The sequence below is a fragment of the Leguminivora glycinivorella genome, chromosome 8, assembly GCF_023078275.1.
Source record: "Leguminivora glycinivorella isolate SPB_JAAS2020 chromosome 8, LegGlyc_1.1, whole genome shotgun sequence".
NCBI lineage: Eukaryota > Metazoa > Arthropoda > Insecta > Lepidoptera > Tortricidae > Leguminivora > Leguminivora glycinivorella.
In genome coordinates, this window is record NC_062978.1 from 333259 (window position 1) to 354652 (window position 21394).

The 21394-nt window shown below is 42.4% G+C and overlaps 1 protein-coding gene across 7 annotated transcripts in view; it reads left to right on the plus strand.

The window, feature by feature from the left end:
• The window catches only part of LOC125229234 (tyrosine-protein kinase Btk29A), a 65273-nt gene that overhangs the window by 27452 nt on the left and 16427 nt on the right, over positions 1–21394 (plus strand). For 2 of the 7 annotated variants that reach the window (XM_048134031.1, XM_048134040.1), the window contains exons 4-13: positions 5085–5178; positions 6723–6890; positions 14778–14848; positions 15499–15573; positions 16034–16098; positions 16464–16529; positions 18387–18483; positions 18536–18567; positions 18922–19115; positions 20326–20497. In XM_048134031.1, the coding sequence (XP_047989988.1) occupies positions 5085–5178; positions 6723–6890; positions 14778–14848; positions 15499–15573; positions 16034–16098; positions 16464–16529; positions 18387–18483; positions 18536–18567; positions 18922–19115; positions 20326–20497 (1034 nt within the window). Of the gene's footprint in view, positions 1–5084; positions 5179–5311; positions 5691–6722; positions 6891–11749; positions 12593–13713; positions 14287–14777; positions 14849–15498; positions 15574–16033; positions 16099–16463; positions 16530–18386; positions 18484–18535; positions 18568–18688; positions 18721–18921; positions 19116–20325; positions 20498–21394 lie in introns of those variants that run through there. The other 5 variants (XM_048134032.1, XM_048134033.1, XM_048134036.1 and 2 more) reach the window with 5 other exon arrangements.

A 21394-nucleotide genomic window follows, 5' to 3' on the forward strand; every position in this document is an offset into this window, starting at 1 on the left:
ATTCGGTCGGCTGATTTAAAAATTAAAGACCACTTTGGAATCTGACATTGCTGACTGTCACTTTGACACAAAAGTGGTCATGGGTTTGGTCAAACAGGTTCTCGGGTGTGCTGGTAGTGACTACAGCAAAACCCAGACATTGCTAAGAAATGTTACCAAACTAATTCACGTACTACCTTTTACTTAATAGCAAAGTTTCAAAAACAAATAAGTAGTTGGATTTATATGAGCCTGTAATATCGTGACTAAATTGGACCTGAAAAGAAAAGGTTATGAACCCCATCTACGGGACATATGCCGGTCTTGCCTTATAAATGGAAAAATGCTTATATGTTTAAAATTTCAACGTTATTTTATTACTTATCTAGCACATTCTGCCCTGTTATTACGTAAAATAACAATGATCATGGTTTTGGAACCTAGTCTCATATGAAATTACGCGACAACAAGCACTAGACGGTCTTTCTGTACTCATCGCGGGAGGACGGTCAACCCGCCGAGCCTTAAAAAATGTGATTTTTATGACTTAAAATTACCTTATTTCGCCAAAATACTATAAAAGCTTTGTAAAATATAATATTTGCTATCCCATAGGACCATGCGCATTACGCCAGACTAAATTAATTATAGAGTTTATTTCAAATAAACTATGCCGGTCTTGCCCGCACTGACCTTACGTAATTATTGGTTCTAGTAAGTAACCTCCAAATGTATGAATATAATCCTGGAATGTGAATAGATTTAGTTTTAGTTACTTTTGCGCAGACATAAGTATTGATTAGGCAAATGTATTAACTAACCTTGTAATACTTACGTGTTTATTCAGCTAATGAAACACGACAAGATTCAGACTAGAAACGTTGAGTCGCTTAACGAAGCCTCTAAAATTACTCTAATGTTGGAACTTAATCAAAATCCTTATATTTATTAATTTGAGTATACACTTCGCTGCGGACAATAAATAAATTCTACATAAAAGGAATAGTAAAACGTTAGTGCCAAAAGTGATATTTCGACAACAAAAATCGCTACAACTATACCTTGTACTTTTGGCACTTGAAAAAAGTGTAAACAAACCGGAGCCGTCAAATTTGACAGATCCAGGGATAGTGAACCTTTTAAGGCCAGAAACCTTTTCCTGTAAAATTTAGCTTAAAACCAATATTTCGTAAAAAGTCATAATTTTTCGTTGGTAAACTTCGGGAGATAAGGATTCTAACGATACCCCACTTGACCTAGTAACTTGACATTTACAGTTGGCCCCCTTCCATTTTGGCCATTTTCTATAATTAATATTAATATATTTTTTAAAATAATAGTTTCAGCTTGTAGAGGTTTAAAATGTTCATAACTGTTCCAAATTTCAAATCGATAGCGTAAGTAGTTCTCGAGATATTTAGAAATGTGACAGACATACAGACAGACGGACAGAGCGTCGCCATAAGGGTTCCTTTTGTACCTTTTTGGTACGGAACCCTAAAAAACATAAATATAACAATCATCAACACAAATATCGAACTCGGAACAGATGATGATGATGATGATGATTGATAACAAGCAATGGCAAATGTTAGACATATAAAATTAAAAATCGCGTAAGTTGTACTACCTTTATATTTTAGTAGAGTTAGTGCGTTTTCACATTATCCGATCCGATATCGGATGTAGGACCGATATCCCATACATTACAGGCGCCATCTTGGATTTTTCCATCGAAATCCTTCCGACATCCGATATCGGATCGGATAATGTGAAACCGGAGTTACACCCAGATTAAAATGCAACCATAAGTTTTAAACCTCTGCAAAATTAGGTACTTTTTGGTTGATGATTCCCTGAAGAAAATAATAATATTCATTAAATGTAACGACGATATTTTTATATTCGTGAAGGTGTATACGTTTCGTCAAATTAAACGAAATTACATGTTAGTGGAATGAAATGGAAAATAGTAGTGAGCTCAATTATTTTTAAATAGAGAAAAAAATTCAGGAACCAAACGTTACCTAATAAACAACCCTCAAATTTGACAGCTCAGGTTTGTTTACACTTTTTTCAAGTGCCAAAAGTACAAGGTATAGGGAACAAATTAAATTATTTTATTGAATACTTTTGATTTGTTCTTTTTGCAAGTATTCACACTACTATATATAAATTATTAATTGAAATAGATATCATTCACGAAGATATCATAGAATGTTGGAGATGAAGGTTATTAATTAATTGAAATAGATATCATAGAATGTTGGAGATGAAGGTTGATGGATGGAGAAGGAGGGGTAAACCCAAACAACGCTGGATGGATTGTGTGAAAAAGGATATGAGGAAGAAAGATGTGAGTGTTGAGATGACGAAAGATAGAGGAGAATGGAAGAGGAAGACGTGTTGTACCGACCCCACATAACGTGGGATAAGGGTAGGAGGAAGAAGAGATATCATACACGAAAGAAAAAACGGCAAGGCCCAAGGCCCACTGGTGGCCGAGCCGGGAATCGAACAGGGGGGGGGGGGGGGGCATGTGGTCTAGTGGTAAAGACGTTAGCCGCGTAAGCTGAAGACCCGGGTTCGATTCCCGGCTCGGCCACCAGTGGGCCTTGCCGTTTTTTCTTTCGTGTATGATATCTATTTCAATTAATATAAAATCGCTAGTATCGTGTCATTCGTATCACTCTCACATTTTATAAGCCTTATTCAATTACTGCCATTAAAGTTCTCAAATACAAATCATTAGTAAGGTAAGAATTGCGATATATGTAGATAAATAAAGGTGAATAAAATGAAGTGGATCTTTTTTGCTACTCGCAGTTAAGGTCCGGCCGGGATTCAATGGAGTACTCGCATCAGTGGCTGCTACTCTTCCCAAGTTTTCTATTTATAGATGACAAGTCTTGTGTGGAACGTCTAACGCTTCACATAAATTAGGTTGAGCATCACTGGAGCTCATCGTTACAGATCGCGTCGCGTCATTCAGTATGACGTGTGAATCTGACAAATATGACCTTTAATATCATGGCAATAAGAACCAAGAGACGCGTATTCTTGAATGACATCCTTTTTAACGAGGGAACGCTGATTCTGCGGTATATTAATGAGCCTGTTGCTGTGACGGTAATATGGGACGCCTTCCTTCCATGTGATTCCTGATTATACCTAAGCTCAGGGCCTACCTTATATACCTACACCGAATTTCACAAAGTACGGGTATCTCTACTGAACAGTTGTGAGTGAGCATGCGTTCGTTCGTGCGCAGATGAAAACACTTGACTTCCATTCCATAGGTAGTAGGTAGGTACCTGTATCGGTCCACGAACGAACTAATGCTCACTCAGTATACTGTTCAGAACACTAAGAGGAAACGCAGCTTTAGATTTCGATAATTTCAGCCATGTAAATTGTATACCAGCAATATTTATTTATTTAATCTTTATTGCATAAAAGAAAAACATCGTACAAAAGGCGAACTTAATACCGTAAGGCATTCTCTACCAATCAATCATTAGGCAAAGCAGAAAAGTTGTAGGCGGTGCAAAACACCATTCACCATGCACTATCGGATACATTTCATCGAGTTTCGGATATAAGATAAGGATGTGGAGTATACATCCGATGATACGGAATGCCTACTGTAATACTGTAGAAGCGAATATAAGGCCTGATTTAGACGGCGTGCGAACTCGCATGCGATTTTGGTTACATTGCGGGCTGTTGAGGTTACAAACAATTTTGCACAGCCATCAAATACCGCAATGTAATAAAACTCGTATGCGAGTTCTCGTACCATCTAAATGGGCCCTAATACTAAAGACATGACTTTACATTACACCCGATCTGACGTCTGCTCGGACAATGTAAAAATTGTACGGTGCGCTGTCATCGATATGATTGGGAAAATGTTGACAACTTGCCAAACAGTGATATCTAAGTAATAACTGAGTCAATAACAAGTTCAAGAAGATTTTGTTGTGTAGGTCGCTAGAAATTCTTAGCTTATTTTAATATAATAACACCTGACCTACTTGAAGTTGTCTCTAGATAGTCCAGGCAATATCCACTTACCTTACTTGGCATTTTTATAATCATGGCTTGGCATTTTTTTACTCTGTGCTTGAAGAAAATAATATGAGAAATTAAATCAAACGAAGGGCCGTTTGAGATATATCAACACAATGTATGGTGAAATTGTTTCTCTTACATAGATCTAATAAAAATTACGCTATGGATGGCGTTTATTTATATTTTAAGGAAAATTACTTTGTGCAAGTGCAAAGCAAAGCCGGGACGGCGGGTCGCTTTAGTAATAATTAAAACGTATATGGTAGTCATTCAAAATGTAAGTATGTATGTGTACACAAGGCACGAGACAAATCTATTAAATCTCTGCTAGAAGAAATAGTACCAACACGAAATGGTGTTTAATTTGGCATAGGTAGACAGGCGTTATTTCAGACTATTTGTGCGTCCGTATTAGTTCCCAGCAGCGACCAATCGAAAGCACACAGGTATCCGCATAGGTACATGTCCACGCTTTGAGTCAGACGCGACGTTCGATGGCAGTGTAGCCAGTGTTCAGTCCCTTTTGTTAGTCCCGGACAGGTCCATGTGTGTTGCTGGTACTAATACTTATAGTTCATACTTTTAGTGCATTTAGTACAGTAGCAGATCTCAAGAAAATGGGAATTACATTCTATGAAGTAAATACGGAGCCACTATTGTTAATTAGAGATGTATTTTATGTCGAAAACTGTGGAGGGAATCGCGTCTTTTGTACATAGTGTAGTACAGATATATCAATCAGATATAATTATCATCGTGTAGCTAATATGTACCTTTGTGTGTAGTCAGTACCTATGGTTGTGTGCAGATGGTGTACCCGTTTTTTACAGTCACCGGCATAAATAAGTGATGATTGCTGTACCTTGTCGCATTTAATCATTTGACAACTTCGTATGACATTTTAAACAAGATGTTAATGTGACAAGGTACAGTAATCATCACTTATTTATGCCGGTGACTGTACCCAGTATATGCTTGTATGTAGGTTGGTTATGGGTTCCCGTGTGTGTAGCCAGTATGGTTGTGTGCAGGTGGGGTACACGGAGCGCGGCACCGACTACACGCTGTACCTGGTGGCCGGCAGCAACGCCGAGCGCGTGCAGTGGATCAACTCCATCAGATCAGGTGTGTGTGTGTAGCCAGTATGGTTGTGTGCAGGTGGGGTACACGGAGCGCGGCACCGACTACACGCTGTACCTGGTGGCCGGCAGCAACGCCGAGCGCGTGCAGTGGATCAACTCCATCAGATCAGGTGTGTGTGTGTGTAGCCAGTATGGTTGTGTGCAGGTGGGGTACACGGAGCGCGGCACCGACTACACGCTGTACCTGGTGGCCGGCAGCAACGCCGAGCGCGTGCAGTGGATCAACTCCATCAGATCAGGTGTGTGTGTGTAGCCAGTATGGTTGTGTGCAGGTGGGGTACACGGAGCGCGGCACCGACTACACGCTGTACCTGGTGGCCGGCAGCAACGCCGAGCGCGTGCAGTGGATCAACTCCATCAGATCAGGTGTGTGTGTGTGTAGCCAGTATGGTTGTGTGCAGGTGGGGTACACGGAGCGCGGCACCGACTACACGCTGTACCTGGTGGCCGGCAGCAACGCCGAGCGCGTGCAGTGGATCAACTCCATCAGATCAGGTATCTCCAAATACCATTTTATCTTACCTTTCTTGTAGAGCCGGTTTACACAAATATTCTTACTTATGTTGCCCCACTATCACTTAAACTGCTGAGCCTGCAGCAACGAGCCTAATTCAACTCCATCAGATCAGGTTGTCTGTGTAGCCAGTATGGTTGTGTGCAGGTGGGGTACACGGGCGCGGCACCGACTACACGCTGTACCTGGTGGCCGGCAGCAACGCCGAGCGCGTGCAGTGGATCAACTCCATCAGATCAGGTGTGTATTGGCCACTAGTAGTAATCTATCGTTTCGAATTACCAATTTCGATAGAGTTTTTGAACACTTGACTAAATAAAATGATTAATAAGCATGTTAGGTGAATGTTATATTTACGCCACTATTTACACCAATTCCGTAATTTGTATTTAAGCACCGACCACACTTGTATAACTACTTACATAACAGTATTTTTATAATGTTCACACGTAATCACTTACACAGAATAGAATATTTAAAAAAGAACATTGTAAAGGTATCGGCGCCCCTTTGCGTGACGTCATTTCCTGTAGGGTGAGTTAGCTGGGAGGGGGCGCTCATCGAATTGCTTGCCCGAGTAGTCACGGGACCTAACTATGCACTTCGCTCCTATTATTGAACTCTCGGGTACCTGTAGACGTAGGTACAGTCAACCAAAAAAGTGGTTTACCACTTTTCGACCTTATGTGTTTCAAATAGAGTCGAAAAGTGTTAAACCACTTTCTTGGCTGACCGTACCTACGTCTCGACCTCAAGGAGATGCCAAATGTTTTTAATTAGAAACAAATAGGAGATTTTTTGACCCTCAATTTTTCTACTTCATGCCTAAATCATAAAGTGATCACCCTACATTTATAAATTATCTTCGTATCTGTCTAGGTAAGGCTGACGAAATATAAAGTTAAGAGCCGATCACGAGATCTTCTTTCCTTCTTTATATCGAACGAGACATGTTCGGTCAACTTTACGGATACAATAGTCGTGTGATCCTAAAAATGAGGTGTTGTCCGCAGTGTGCATATCGAACGGGCGTGCGCGCGCGCGCTACCACCCGGCGGCGTGGTCGCGCAGCTGGTCGTGCTGCGACGCGGAGCGCCGCGCGGCGCCGGGCTGCGCGCTCGCCGCCGTCTGGGCGCCCGACGACGACCTGCCCAAGGAGAACCACACCACCAACTTGCCCCGTAAGTACTCTCCTCCAGGGCCCCCCGTTTGGCGCCCCACGACCTCCTGCACAAGCACAACCGCACCACCAACTTGCCCCGTGAGTACCACACGCTCTTCCAGGGATGCGCGACCTGACTTGCTGCAGCTCAATAAGATCACCAGTACGACCAACATGCCCCGTGAGTGTATATCTAGACATTAAAGATTTGACAGTCAATCTAGACTCGGTCGTTCCCGTGATACACAGTCCCAGAATATACAACACAATATTCCCTATACACAGATGTAGTGTTGTGCGAAATGCTTTTCCTTCATATTTCCACGGAAACTCATGAACGTGTCATGTTATGTCAATCATGCAGTCTCAGTACAAGAAGTACGAACGTTGACCGAACTAGCATGACACCAGGGGCGGCTCACTCGATTCCATCGCCGCGCTACAAGTACATGCCGGCGGCCGCGTGTTCGCGGCCCAATTCAGTGGTAACGACCTTCACGCGGCGCATTAGAATTCAATGTCGGGTGCTCGCGTGCGGTCCGTTTGTTAATGTAGGTAAGAATTTAAAATGGCGGCATTTTGTGAACATCAAAGGAGTGAGCCTTCTGTACTTGTACCATTACCTATATATTCTGTGATGACATCTACGTTCGTCAACTTCCGTGAAAATGTGTTTCATTTGACGACCGGTTTGGCTCAGTCGGTAGTGACCCTGCCTGCTAAGCCGTGTGGTCCTGGGTTCGAATCCCGGTAAGGGCATTTATTTGTGTGATGAGCACAGATATTTGTTCCTGAGTCATGGATGTTTTCTATGTATATAAGTATGTATTTATCTATTTAAGTATTTATATCGTCGCTTAGCACCCACAGTAAAAGCTTTGCTTAGTTTGGGGCTAAGTTGATCTGTGTAAGGTGTCCCCTATATTTATTTATTATTTATTTATTTATTAGATATCGACTTTGGAAACTACAGGCCTATCCTAAATATCCTCTATAAAATAGGACTAATTCCTTATTTACAGTAGCTGTAGCTAGTCGCTATCTAGACGTCTTGTGGAAGTGGCGTTAAGTTTGCAGGCAGAGTAGTCAGCGAGCCGCCGCGAGTAATCCGCGATAAGCCGCTTGTGGCGCCTCGCTTGCCGCTCGTTTTGTGCCGCTAATACTGTTTACCTACATAGGTATTGTACTCCCGAGACTTAGTCGCTTTGGCTTCGTTGTAGGTTGAGGTTGTACCTAAATATCATAATCCCATTGTCTTTATATGTCCTCAATTTCAAAACAGCTTAGTCCCAAACTGATTAAATATATTGAAATAGCCGAATGTCACATCGATTTTAAATTTTCATATGCTTAGTCCAAATCTGAAAATACCTAAAGACCGACACCAATGCGATTTGATGTCTAGGTATTTTGGTTAATGGGTGACGTTAAGACGCTACAGGAGCGAAAATGTTAAAATGGAAAGGAGCCCCCTTTCAATTTGGGAATTTTAGTTAAATATACTAGTGTTATTAACTAGATTTATCGAAAAAAAAAGTGTCCATTAAGAATTTAATAATAAAAAAAAAAACTGTCGGGCCGTTTAGTTTTTTTGGCTAAATGTCACCAATCTTGAGTATCACACCTTTTTTTGCGCCATAATGAAAAAGGCCGTTTTTGGAAATTTATGATTGGCTCTAGCGTCTTTAAAAATAAAAATATCAAAAAAATCAAAACGGTCCGACGAAAAAATCATTGCTCTATCTTCAAAAACCAGGGAGGAAATAGTCGAGAGCGTTTGTATGAAGAATTGACCCCTCTTGTATCGTCTGAAATCAATTAAATATCAATATCATGTCTTTACACCAAAGACATATAACTCCGTATAGACAGATAAAGTCTAAGAAAAAAACGTACCTCAGTACCATACAGAAAAAGGTACGGTGGCCTAGATGGCATTACACCTTTGGGGTACGCTCAGCTAGATGGCGCTAATATTAATATTTGACATTTTAAAACATATCAAGCTAAGAATATGGGCCAAATTGTCAAAACTGAGGTTCAAAAGTTTTAAGCCTGTGTCAAGAGATGGCAGTCTATGCACTGTGATTACACATTTTACTTCGACAGTAACTCTCTATAATACTCGATCCTCTTTGCTTTACACTAAATAGTTCGTCACACCATATCGATGGCGAAGTGCCATGAACTCCTAACTAAGTATAAAAACCTAAGTAGTTGGGAGTTCATGGTACTTCACCGTCGATATATATTTAATAGGTAGGTATTTCTGTGACGAAGTATTTGATCACCTTGGCTGCTGGTGTATTCTGACTACGTAGCTACAATAAGCTACTGAAAGTTTTAATGGTGGTCTCAAAAACTATAGTTTATTATTCCGTTACTTCCTTCCTACATCCTTTCCTTTTCACATCCCTTCCTACGAACGAGTAATTACGTAGTTAATGTTTTATGATTTTACGTTAATCTCTTTTGAAAACCCCAAATTTTCATAAAGATCATTATTAACATGACGGTACAAAAAATGTCGACAAAGTTATTAAAAGATTTGAAAATGATTTTGTATTATAACCGGGAATTCAGAAGGTAAAACGTGGAACGGAAAACTGGTAATAATGAGGACATTATCCTATTCAACGTTATTTTGGAGCACTTAATAGGATTAATCATTTTATTAGCTTTTTAATTTATTATTCAAACTTTATTGCACAATACGTAAACAAAGTCCAAGTGGCGGACTTAATGCCAGGTGCAATTCTCTACAAGTCAGCCATGAGCTAACCCGTAAGAGTCTTTTTAATCTAATGACGCGATATAGTAAAATAGAACTCCGAGCGAAGCTCGGTCGCCCTGGTACCTCCTGCCTCCTACTACATGTACCTACTACACCTACTGGTACCTACTACATAGAAACACACCATGTCCCAGGAACAAAATCTGTTTTCATCGCACAAATAAATACTCTTACAGGATTCGAACCCAAGACGGCTTCGCTGGCCGGATCAGAATCGTCGTTTTGATGGTAGTACTAGTTTATTAACAGCGAACGTGTAATGTGTATCGATTGATTTAATTTCGCACCCAAGGCAAACTAGTATCCGTGATCACTGATCAAGTGATCACGTACTTCCTTCCTTGTTGGTCCCCAGCGTAATACTTATGTGGCTAACTAGCGACTCGCCCGGCTCCGTACGGGAAGGAATGGTGTAGTAAGATTAGAGAGCTTCCTTTAATGATAATATTCCATCGCTGACTTTTCTGTAGGTGTAGACCTATAAAGAAGACAGACATTTCCACTATACATTATGTTGTAATATCGTAAACGGACTTTTGGGCCTTTTCGAACTTTTCTGGAATTAACAAACCTAATAGTTATCAATCAATTCCCCTTAGTCTATGAAGCCTTTGTGCAAATTTTCAGCTTTTTAAATCAACATCTTCTGCCTCCGCATTAGGTTTGAAATTTTGAAAATCTCATACAAACCTGAAAATTCAACTTTTAGATAAAAAATGTTTTTCGGCAGTATTATGTTCAGTATATATTATTGATACATATTATTACAAGAAACTGCCAAATTGCGAAAATAGCGTTAAAAATCGCCAATTTTCAGTATTTTAGCGGCTATTTTGGCGAATGTACTGAAACTAGACAAACTAAAGGCGATTCTTGACGCTATTTTCGCAACTTTTTGTAGTTTCTCATAATGATACGGAACAATAACATAAACTAAACATAATACTGTCGAAATTTGTTTTTTATCTGAAAGTTGAATTTTTAGGTTTGTATGAGATTTTCAAAATTTCAACCCTAATGCGGAGGCAGAAGATGTTGATTTAAAAAGCTGAAAATTAGCACACAGGCTTCATAGACTAAGGGGCACTGATTTATAACTATTAGGTTTGCTAATTCCAGAAAAGTGTTTTTTCGCTCCACCCTAATACACATCAACGTCACGCAACAGAAGTCTACAAAAATTCTGCCATAAAAAAATGTATACCTACGCTACATTTGTTAACGGACGGTTTGGTGCAACCGACCCCTAGCCAGCTCATACAGAACCTCGTCAATTTATAGACCTAACCCTTTCTTAAAAATCACACAGATGTTCATAGATGAAAACCGTATGGAAATACGTTCAGTAGTTTTTGAGATTATCGCAAACAGACAGACAGACGGGACTGTTTTAAGGTTTAGTACTAGTGATTGTCTAAATCGCCTATCTTACGAGGAAAACATTGCACACAATCATTTTGATGCGTCTGTGGTGTGTGAATCTCGCAGAAGGCTGTATACCATCCCATCCGCTCTATAGTCAACGTTATAGTCTACCAGTCGATTAGCTGATGACGTTCGCGGTGTACCTACTCCGTCGCTCTCTAGCCAGTGGAGCGTAGGCGAGAGGGAGCGAGACGGAGGCCGCCTGCGCGCGCGGCGATGGTGAATGTAGGCCGCGACCATCTTTGAAGCCTCGACGTAGCTTCGACGAATGTAAGGCCGAGTCTTGCTTTGTGATTGATTTTATACTTTTACTTGTGTTTATGTGGATGCCCTATGATTACTAAAATGGCAATTCGTGGTATTTCAAAAAAGAGTTCAATTGTTTTATTTTAAAATTTAATGATAGAAAATAAAAACAAATCGTTAAGACTGAATTTTTATTTTTTCATTGGAGGTCTCTAAGTACCTAGTAACATTAGGACTAACATAATAACTATAAAATAAAACTAAAAACCATTAATTAAAATTAAAAAAATATTGATTAAAAATATATTGATTGTTTTCTATTTATTACGGCTACGGCTTCGCTCGCGTTAGAAAGAGACAAAAAGTAGCCTATGCCATTCTCCATCCCTTCAACTATTTCCACTTAAGAAATCACGACAATTCGACGCTCCGTTTTGCCGTGAAGGACGGACAAACAAACAGACACACACACTTTCCAATTTACCTCTATAATATTATTATGGATTTATTACATAGGTTTTATGTGATGAGAATTGTGTGTACTACGCAACCTTAAATTACACTACACTAAACGAAATATGAAAACATTAAAATGTATCAAAACGGTACACCTAACTGTAGTATAAAAAAAGCAGTGTACCGTGATCGTCACCCACGATAGTTCTCTTGGGGCCAGTGTGGCGCGCGCCTTACCGCGGATACGGTACATTGACACGTTAGTCGGCAGTCGCTCGGTAGTCGGCGCCCGCGCCCGCCGCCGCCGTCCCGCGCCGCCGTCCCCATGCTGCACGCCGACGACGCCGACGCCATGGTCACCAAGAAGAAGTCCAAGATCCCGTGTCTGTCGCTCGCCTCCTTCCTGCCCGCGCTCGAGGGTACTGTCCTGTCCTGTCCCGACCCGTGACCTCCACGGCGGCCTCGCCAGCGTTCACTCTTGCACTCACTTTCTTGTCTCGATCAGGTGTAATGTAAACGTTTGTGTAACACGCGAGTGTTTGTGGTCTCGAGTGTTTAATGTCCTCATTTTACTCGACTCCATTACCACTACTTTAGGAAATTAAAATCGCGAGAGTAACGCGTTAAAACCGTGAAAGTTTCAATCAGTGTTTCGCGTTAGGAAACTTAATATAGCGGTCGCTTTTAATAACATTTTTTGCCTCAAGTTAATCGGTCGATGTACGTGTCTGGAAAGTGCTGGTGTTGATGTTGTTTTGTTGTTCGTCTGTGCTTGCGTCACGGCCGCGGCCGGGTGTATGGTTTGTTTTTATTTAAACTGGATGTATGCCTTAAGACAATATTTATACTTATTGTTGTTGTCTTGCGTCATATAGATGGAATAGGTATGTTTATTTATATTACTTCATATAAAAAACCTATTAAGTTGATGGCCCTGGGTCTGTATCCCAATGACTATCACACTTATTCACAGACATTTGTGCTAGAGTTGAAGTTGTTTTAAATGTATGTAGGACATAGGTTTTTATCGTAGAAGTATCCACATCAGAAAGCCTTATTGAGATTACCGTGAGCCTTATTTAGTTTGTGTAACAATGTGATCTAAAACATAGAATATTTGTTCGTGTAATATTTCATTTAAATACAACGATACTAATATAATAGACCTGTATTATATTCTAGTAGAGTAAAAAGTATTCTCTCAATTTAGCGCACATAAATCAAGGTTAGCGTCAGTAAGTGTACATAATTGTTGACAAGTGCATAATGGCACGGCTGCCACACGATTCTGGGCCTTACGGAACCGCTAGATAATTGTAGGGAGGTTTACAAGATGTGGCTGTATTTACACAAATTACCATGTAATTGTGTACATACAAGGACACATCTAGTCTAAAGCATAAGGTACATGTATTTTAAGTTTTCCACCATGTCAGCTTCAAGGGCTCACTTCGTTTGTCTAACATTTATTGGATGAGTGTTACAACTTTATGTTGCACTTTATCCACAAAATTGGCAAAGTTTGAAGCAACATTGAGTTGTTTTGCAAATTACATTGTGTAATTCAGTGGTCCCCAAAGTTGACCTACCCAACAACAATTTTAATAGGAGACAAATATACATATATTAATGTAATTAGTAATGCTAAGATTTTCTAGTCTGTAAGGTCTCCTAGTTTGGGAAATACTACTGTGATTGATTTAGTTTTAAAATGATAGTATTTGTTCCCAGCATTAAAACTCACGTCTTTCTTACAGTAGCAAAGTCTGTTTAAACCTCGCAACGCTTAAGATTTCACTTTCCAATTTCGGGTATCAATAGGTGCTCAGTGCTGACATAAACACAACCGATACCTAACAAGTGGACGTAGTTACGCAGAAACGTTCCAATCCATCTGAAATTGTCATTGAAATGAAAGACTTGTGTTTTTCATACAAGGTCTAAAACTTAATGACAATTTCGTGTGGATTGGAACGTTTCTGCGTAACTACGTCCAAGTGAAAAATATAATTAGTCGGAAATCTAATTGACCGTGAAAAGTGTGTTGAATTAAAATTCATATTTTACTTATGTCGCACGTTAGGTACATCAGCAAATACGTCATTTATTTGTCTTATACGGAGTTATGTATAACTTTGTTGAAAGTAATGACATGCGGCCTTTCATGATACTTGCGGTCTGTTTAATTGCCGCACAGTTTAGCCGCTGGTAACCGGCGCGGTGCGGTTTACTCCACCTTATTGCATTTTGATAGTTGCCTGTTCTCTGTGCACTTTTACGCATTCTCAATTCTTGATCGTTACATAATTACACTAATCAACTTGGACATATTGAGATTAGTCCGGCGTCCTCACGGTGTTTGCTACACCGACTAGTATTATGTTCTGAAAACTCAGTAGAGTCAGGGTTTGAACCCACGATGGCCACGATTTTCGGATTGAAAGGCGTACGCTCTTCTCGCTAGGCAACCAGCAGCACTTCGGAACGTACCTAGGTAGGTGTAGTATGGGCGTGATTCGTGATGAATTGATGATGCTACAACGATCGTTTACATGATATCTGCACAAAATTTCAAATGGAATTCCTGCAATCTGCATAACAATAGATGTGAGATGGATTAGAGTCATACCAAGATAAGTTGGCACCGATTTTGACAGTCCCGCCGGTGCAAATGTTATTAGTCGGATCATAACAGAGCGAAGCACATTGCGAGGAAATGTGTTCGCGCAAACACATGCCTCGACAAAAGACATGCCTCGGCAAAACGCACGTACTGCCTCGGCCGAAGCACTTCTACTTAGCTCGTTTTTCGCACGAGGAACTTGCCTCGCGAATGTGCCTCGCTCTGTGTGGACCGAGCTATTTTAAAAGTCAATGTTCTGTGAAATGATGACGTTTACGCAGGCGGAGCTATCAAAATCGTTGCCGACTTAGCTTGTCCTGGCTCTTGCCGCAGAAGTATGTAACGTGTTGTGTTGTCCGCAGCGGTGACCGCAGCGGTCACGATGCCCGGGGGAGGCGGCGCGCCTCCCGGCACGCCCTCAGCCAAGCTTAAAGTGAGTACTCAATACAAACTATCACATGTTTCTTCAAGATGCAGCTATTCAGGGATCTCAAAGGTCGGCAACACATAAGTGGCTCCCCTGACGTTGCTTATGTCCATGGGCGGCGACTGCTTTCTATCGTCTGCTCGTTTGCTGCCGATATCATTAAAGAAATCTCTACAATAATTCATGCCTAATATTATACAAGATAGGTATACCTATTATCTTGGTGTCATTCATTCATTACGTCACACCTAATTTGGTGTTTTTGGAATCGTTTCCATCACAAAACAGTCCTCATGTGTGACAAATGTAGGATTTACAGGCCGCACCGCTTTAATAACAGCTCTTTACGAGCCAATGTGATGAACATTCACGAACACTTAGTACTAAATACGGCTCTGTTACAACTGTATGCTAGGTAGAGGTAGTACCTAACGCGAGATAGCTGCGATGAGGATCAGCCATCTCACTGTTAAAAGTGCCCATTTTACACTTAACACTGAATGAAATGTAATTTTTTCACTGACATATTCAATCCATGTCGTATCTATTAGACATATTAGACGTATCTTAAGGTAAGAATCAAGCAGTTAAAAGATGTTAGATTTTGTAAACGCTACTTAGGTATAATTTTATAATTATATTTTTGCTTGTTTTAGGAAAAACAAAAAAAAGTTGTGGTTGCCCTATACCCGTTCAAGGCAATCGAAAGCGGGGACCTCTCCTTAGAAAAGGTAATTTAAATTTATTTTTCTCTTCCTAAAAATATAATTAGAGACCCCAGAGACACCCAGCAATGATGATGATCAACTATCGATATCTCAATGTGCAGAAATCAAGGTCGACTACAATGAGATGTATCCATTTTTTCACCTTATTACAATGCAATAAGGTGAAAAAGTGTATACTTCTCTTTGTAGTCGACCGTACAAAAATCATTTTCAGATGTATTGTATGATGATTGATTTTTGCACATTCTAGATTTTCTACTTTTAACATTCTTTTGGAGAAATATGTGCATAATTGCTATTTGCTACTTGTTTTAATAATATGCCCGAAACTTAACACGTATTTATTTATAAAATAAAATCCATATCCATAATGGTAATGAATAAGAGATAGTTCAAATTATACAACAGTACAACTAAATGTAACTACTTACCTAAGAATAAAATAATATTGTTTTGGTTGAAGGGAGCGGAGTACGAAGTGATCGATGACTCGCAAGAACATTGGTGGAAAGTGAAAGACGAGAATGGGTAAGTAAAATACTGCATCGGGAAGCATTCATTTATAGTTTTACTACCTTATGCATAAACGTACTCTAAACTTACCAAGCCGATAAAGTTCGTTTGTCTTTTTCTATCACACTAATATGTCGGAAAGGGACAAACGAACTTTATCGGCTTTATAACATTAGAGTACGTATATATGTAAATAGGTAACAGGGGGTTACTGTATATAATGTAAATAGGTAAAATTCCTGTTAAATTTTGCCTTCATGATATTGCAAGTAGAAATTAATAGAAGCCTGTAAATAGATAGGCAATTTCAATATTTTTGTTATTTTGGTTCAAAGATAAAATGAATAGTGCCTTCTCTTAAAAGATAATGTTGGTTTCAGGGCCGTTGGATTCATCCCTAGCAATTACGTGAAAGAAAAAGAAACATTAGGACTACAGAAATACGAGTAAGTGTTATTTTTTCCGTGCGTTTGCGTGCATCGAGGAAAAGGGTCGTTATCCATATTTGTGTCATTTTGCCCGTGACCATATTATGGAAATGGATCACCTTAGCTGTACTGCAGTGCACCATGTATAGAGGGGGGAAATACAAATCCTAATAAAATTATCGGACGGGAAAACCGTGAAATTGATATGCCTACATATTCAAATATCAAATACTGATAATATTATGTACAACCTACATATTTTGAATATTCGATCGGCGGATCGACTTGTCAGTGACAAAGTCAAGGGCGCGCGGCTACAGACTAGAGTATACAGTCATTTTAGTCTTGTCTTGTACCGTACCGTAAAGCGGTAACGGTAAAAAAACCTACTTATAAGAGCTTAAAAGCTCGTTTTACTTGGTTTCGACGAGCTTATACGCCTTGTAAAGTTGTAAGCCTCATAATAAGTTTAAATCGAACTAAATCCAAGAAAGTGAAAAGGTTTCATAGTGGGTCATGATCCAAGTTTCGATGGTACACAGATCCCAATACACATAGTACCGTGATTACTTTTTGGAATGTTGTTGAACACTCGGTATTTTGACTGGGTCGCGCGCATGGTAGCACAACAATGGTACCATTCTGATAGTGAAACTAGCCGTGAATCACCCTGACACCTACGCCTACATATGAGTACTCTCCCAATCGAACCGTGTCATCGCCCGGTAAATTCATACTATTTTTTTGCACGTATGACCGATCCAGTGAACTAAATAGTGTGATTGCACCATAATTTGTCTAGCCTTCTGAGTAACGAAACAAAAACAAATAGATTTTTTGTCCCATGCAAGATCCTCGAGAGGAATGGGATAGGAAACTTTTTCTCGCAACCTGTGTGCTTTGTCAATATCTGTAAACGTCAATCTTCATTCGCTGAAATCGAAGGACGGCCTTTTACTTCAAACGAATGAAGACCGTTTTCGCGTAGCTGCACGGAATCTGGTAGCTGCTCTAAAAAACAAGATATGGAAATATTTTCAAAGCTGAATTGAATGTATAGTGGTAGTGGTGGTAGTTCAGTGGTGGGCAAACTTTTTACATTGGGGGATTTGGGGGTGGAAGGAATTTTAGCGGTGGACCAGATTTAAACCAAAAATGCATTTTTACTAGAGCGATCACACTCTATTTTGAAGGACCGATAGCGGGCCGCATACAATCCTGTCGCGGACGGGACATGGCCCGAGGGCCGTACTTTGCCCACCACTGGTATACTTTCATTTCATGACTTTCATGATGTTACTGTTCTCTTCGGAATGCGGGTCGTATTGAGTCACGTTAGGTGGAAAAAGTGATGGATCAAACTTCGCTTCTGCATGAGTCATTAGTAAAAGTGCTCTTATGGCCAATTTGCATAATAAACATCATAATTCGCTTATTAATCACAGTAGGTACTCGGGGAATTGCCCTAATTATGATATATTAATCAAACGTTTAAATAAAGTGTAATTTGCGAATGTTTTCGTTGATTCATTATTATTAAAATAATACATTTAATAATACATATTAAATTGCACTTTTATTGATTTACAATGAATTTATTACTCATAATAGTTATTTACGCTCACTCACAATTATGCTGTTATATTCGTAGTCACGTCACATTACTCGTTTGGGAGTAAGTAACGAATATTGTTTGGCGATATTGGCGTGTGTCGCAACATTATTTTTTATTAGGCAGCGTTTGTGATTAAAGCTCTTAGCTACTTTTCCGATGTATATTGTAGCAAGTATGGTGATATACGGTGTAGTGAGCGGTTATCGTCATAATTGTAAGGTGTAGTGGTAGTGAGAGTAATGTGACGCGTGTGTGGTCAGGTGGTACGTGGGCGAGATGTCGCGGCAGCGCGCCGAGTCGCTGCTGAAGCAGGAGGACAAGGAGGGCTGCTTCGTCGTGCGCAACTCCTCCACCAAGGGCAGGCTGTCGCTCTAGGAGTATACAAGCCGTGCGCAACTCCTCCACCAAGGGCATGTACACGCTGTCGCTCTACACCAAAGTGTGAGTATACACACACACACACACACACATACACACGTCGTGCGCAACTCCTCCACCAAGGGCATCGTGTGAGTATACACACACACACACACACACATACACACGCAACTCCTCCACCAAGGGCATGTACACGCTGTCGCTCTACACCAAAGTGTGAGTACCGATCTTATCGGACGAAAATTATCTCAACAATATACTAAGGCAACTTGTAGGTAACTTGGTGTAACTACACTACCTACTGCCTCGGGACTGTATCTTTCATAAGAAACTGGTCTATACTGGCAAGTGACGATCGCTGCAACTAACACAAGTCTTATGTTTTACAGCAACTTATTTCTGATAACTCAATTTCAGAAACCACGCGCAAACGAAGCACTACCACATAAAGCAGAACAGCCGCGGCGACTTCTACCTCTCGGACAAGCACTGCTGCGCGTCCATCCCCGAGCTCATCAACTACCACAAGCACAACAGCGGCGGGCTCTGCTCCCGGCTCAAGGCCACGCCCTGCGACCGGCCCGCGCCGCCCACCGCCGGGCTCAGCCACGGTCAGTACCCTGCGAGCTCCAGCCCCGAGCTCGTCAACTACCACGAGCACAACAGCGGCGGGCTCAGCCACGGTCAGTACCCTGCGAGCTCCAGCCCCGAGCTCGTCAACTACCACGAGCACAACAGCGCCGGGCTCAGCCACGGTCAGTACCCTGCGAGCTCCAGCCCCGAGCTCGTCAACTACCACGAGCACAACAGCGGCGGGCTCAGCCACGGTCAGTACCCTGCGAGCTCCAGCCCCGAGCTCGTCAACTACCACGAGCACAACAGTCAACTCAGTACCCTGCGACCCCCGAGCTCGAGCACACGACAACGGCGGGCTCAGCCACGGTCAGTACCCTGCGAGCTCCAGCCCCGAGCTCGTCAACTACCACAACAGCGGCGGCTCCCAGCCCCTGCGAGCTCCAGCCCCGAGCTCGTCAACTACCACGAGCACAACAGCGCCGGGCTCAGCCACGGTCAGTACCCTGCGAGCTCCAGCCCCGAGCTCGTCAACTACCACGAGCACAACAGCGGCTCAGCCACGGTCAGTAGCTCCAGCCCCGAGCTCGTCAACTACCACGAGCACAACAGCGGCGGGCTCAGCCACGGTCAGTACCCTGCGAGCTCCAGCCCCGAGCTCGTCAACTACCACGAGCACAACAGCGGCGGGCTCAGCCACGGTCAGTACCGTTTGCACACTCCATGTGTTGGGATCATTGAGGTATAATGTACAAGAGAGGACACTGCGAACAAAAAATTTGCGCCACGAACATAAGTCCATGGACTTATGTTGCCTCAGTCAGTCTCTGCCCGTGGCGTAGTACGCCGCGTCCATAGGTCCTCTAACCATGATATTTAGAGTACATATTCAACTTTTTGAACGAAAATTCAGAAACGTTAGAACTTCACTGCCAGCGACCCGCTACCCGCTAGGCGATCCTCAATCGTAAGAGCGGGAAAAAAGTATGCTACATATATGCGTATCTCGTAGCGCGTAACTAGCGCTGGCAGTGAATATGAAAACTGATATAACAATAATTTGGCTAACAACTCAGCAAAGCCAGCCTAATTTAATTTAATTTAATTTATTTATTATATCAGACAACAAAGGGCCCTAGTACTTATACATTATTGGGCTAATGTACGCCTAATGTAAGCACAGCAGTTTCTATCCTAAGCGTAAACGAATCTTCTACCGTGATTGTGATGTGCTAATGTAACTTGCAGACAAGTGGGAGATCGACCCCTCGGAGCTGGTGCTGCTGGAGGAGCTGGGCGCCGGGCAGTTCGGCGTGGTGCGGCGCGGCAAGTGGCGCGGCCGCATCGACACCGCCGTCAAGATGATGAAGGAGGGCACCATGTCCGAGGACGACTTCATCGAGGAGGCCAAGGTCATGACGTGAGTACTGCCGTGTGCCCCCTGCTGCAGGAGACAGGCGCGGCGCATCGACACCGCCGTCAAGATGATGAAGGAGGGCACCATGTCCGAGGACGACTTCATCGAGGAGGCCAAGGTCATGACGTGAGTACTGCCGTGTGCCCCCTGCTGCAGGAGACAGGCGCGGCGCATCGACACCGCCGTCAAGATGATGAAGGAGGGCACCATGTCCGAGGACGACTTCATCGAGGAGGCCAAGGTCATGACGTGAGTACTGCCGTGTGCCCCCTGCTGCAGGAGACAGGCGCGGCGCATCGACACCGCCGTCAAGATGATGAAGGAGGGCACCATGTCCGAGGACGACTTCATCGAGGAGGCCAAGGTCATGACGTGAGTACTGCCGTGTGCCCCCTGCTGCAGGAGACAGGCGCGGCGCATCGACACCGCCGTCAAGATGATGAAGGAGGGCACCATGTCCGAGGACGACTTCATCGAGGAGACTTCATCGCCAAGGTCATGACGTGAGTACTGCCGTGTGCCCCCTGCTGCAGGAGACAGGCGCGGCGCATCGACACCGCCGTCAAGATGATGAAGGAGGGCACCATGTCCGAGGACGACTTCATCGAGGAGGCCAAGGTCATGACGTGAGTACTGCCGTGTGCCCCCTGCTGCAGGAGACAGGCGCGGCGCATCGACACCGCCGTCAAGATGATGAAGGAGGGCACCATGTCCGAGGACGACTTCATCGAGGAGGCCAAGGTCATGACGTGAGTACTGCCGTGTGCCCCCTGCTGCAGGAGACAGGCGCGGCGCATCGACACCGCCGTCAAGATGATGAAGGAGGGCACCATGTCCGAGGACGACTTCATCGAGGAGGCCAAGGTCATGACGTGAGTACTGCCGTGTGCCCCCTGCTGC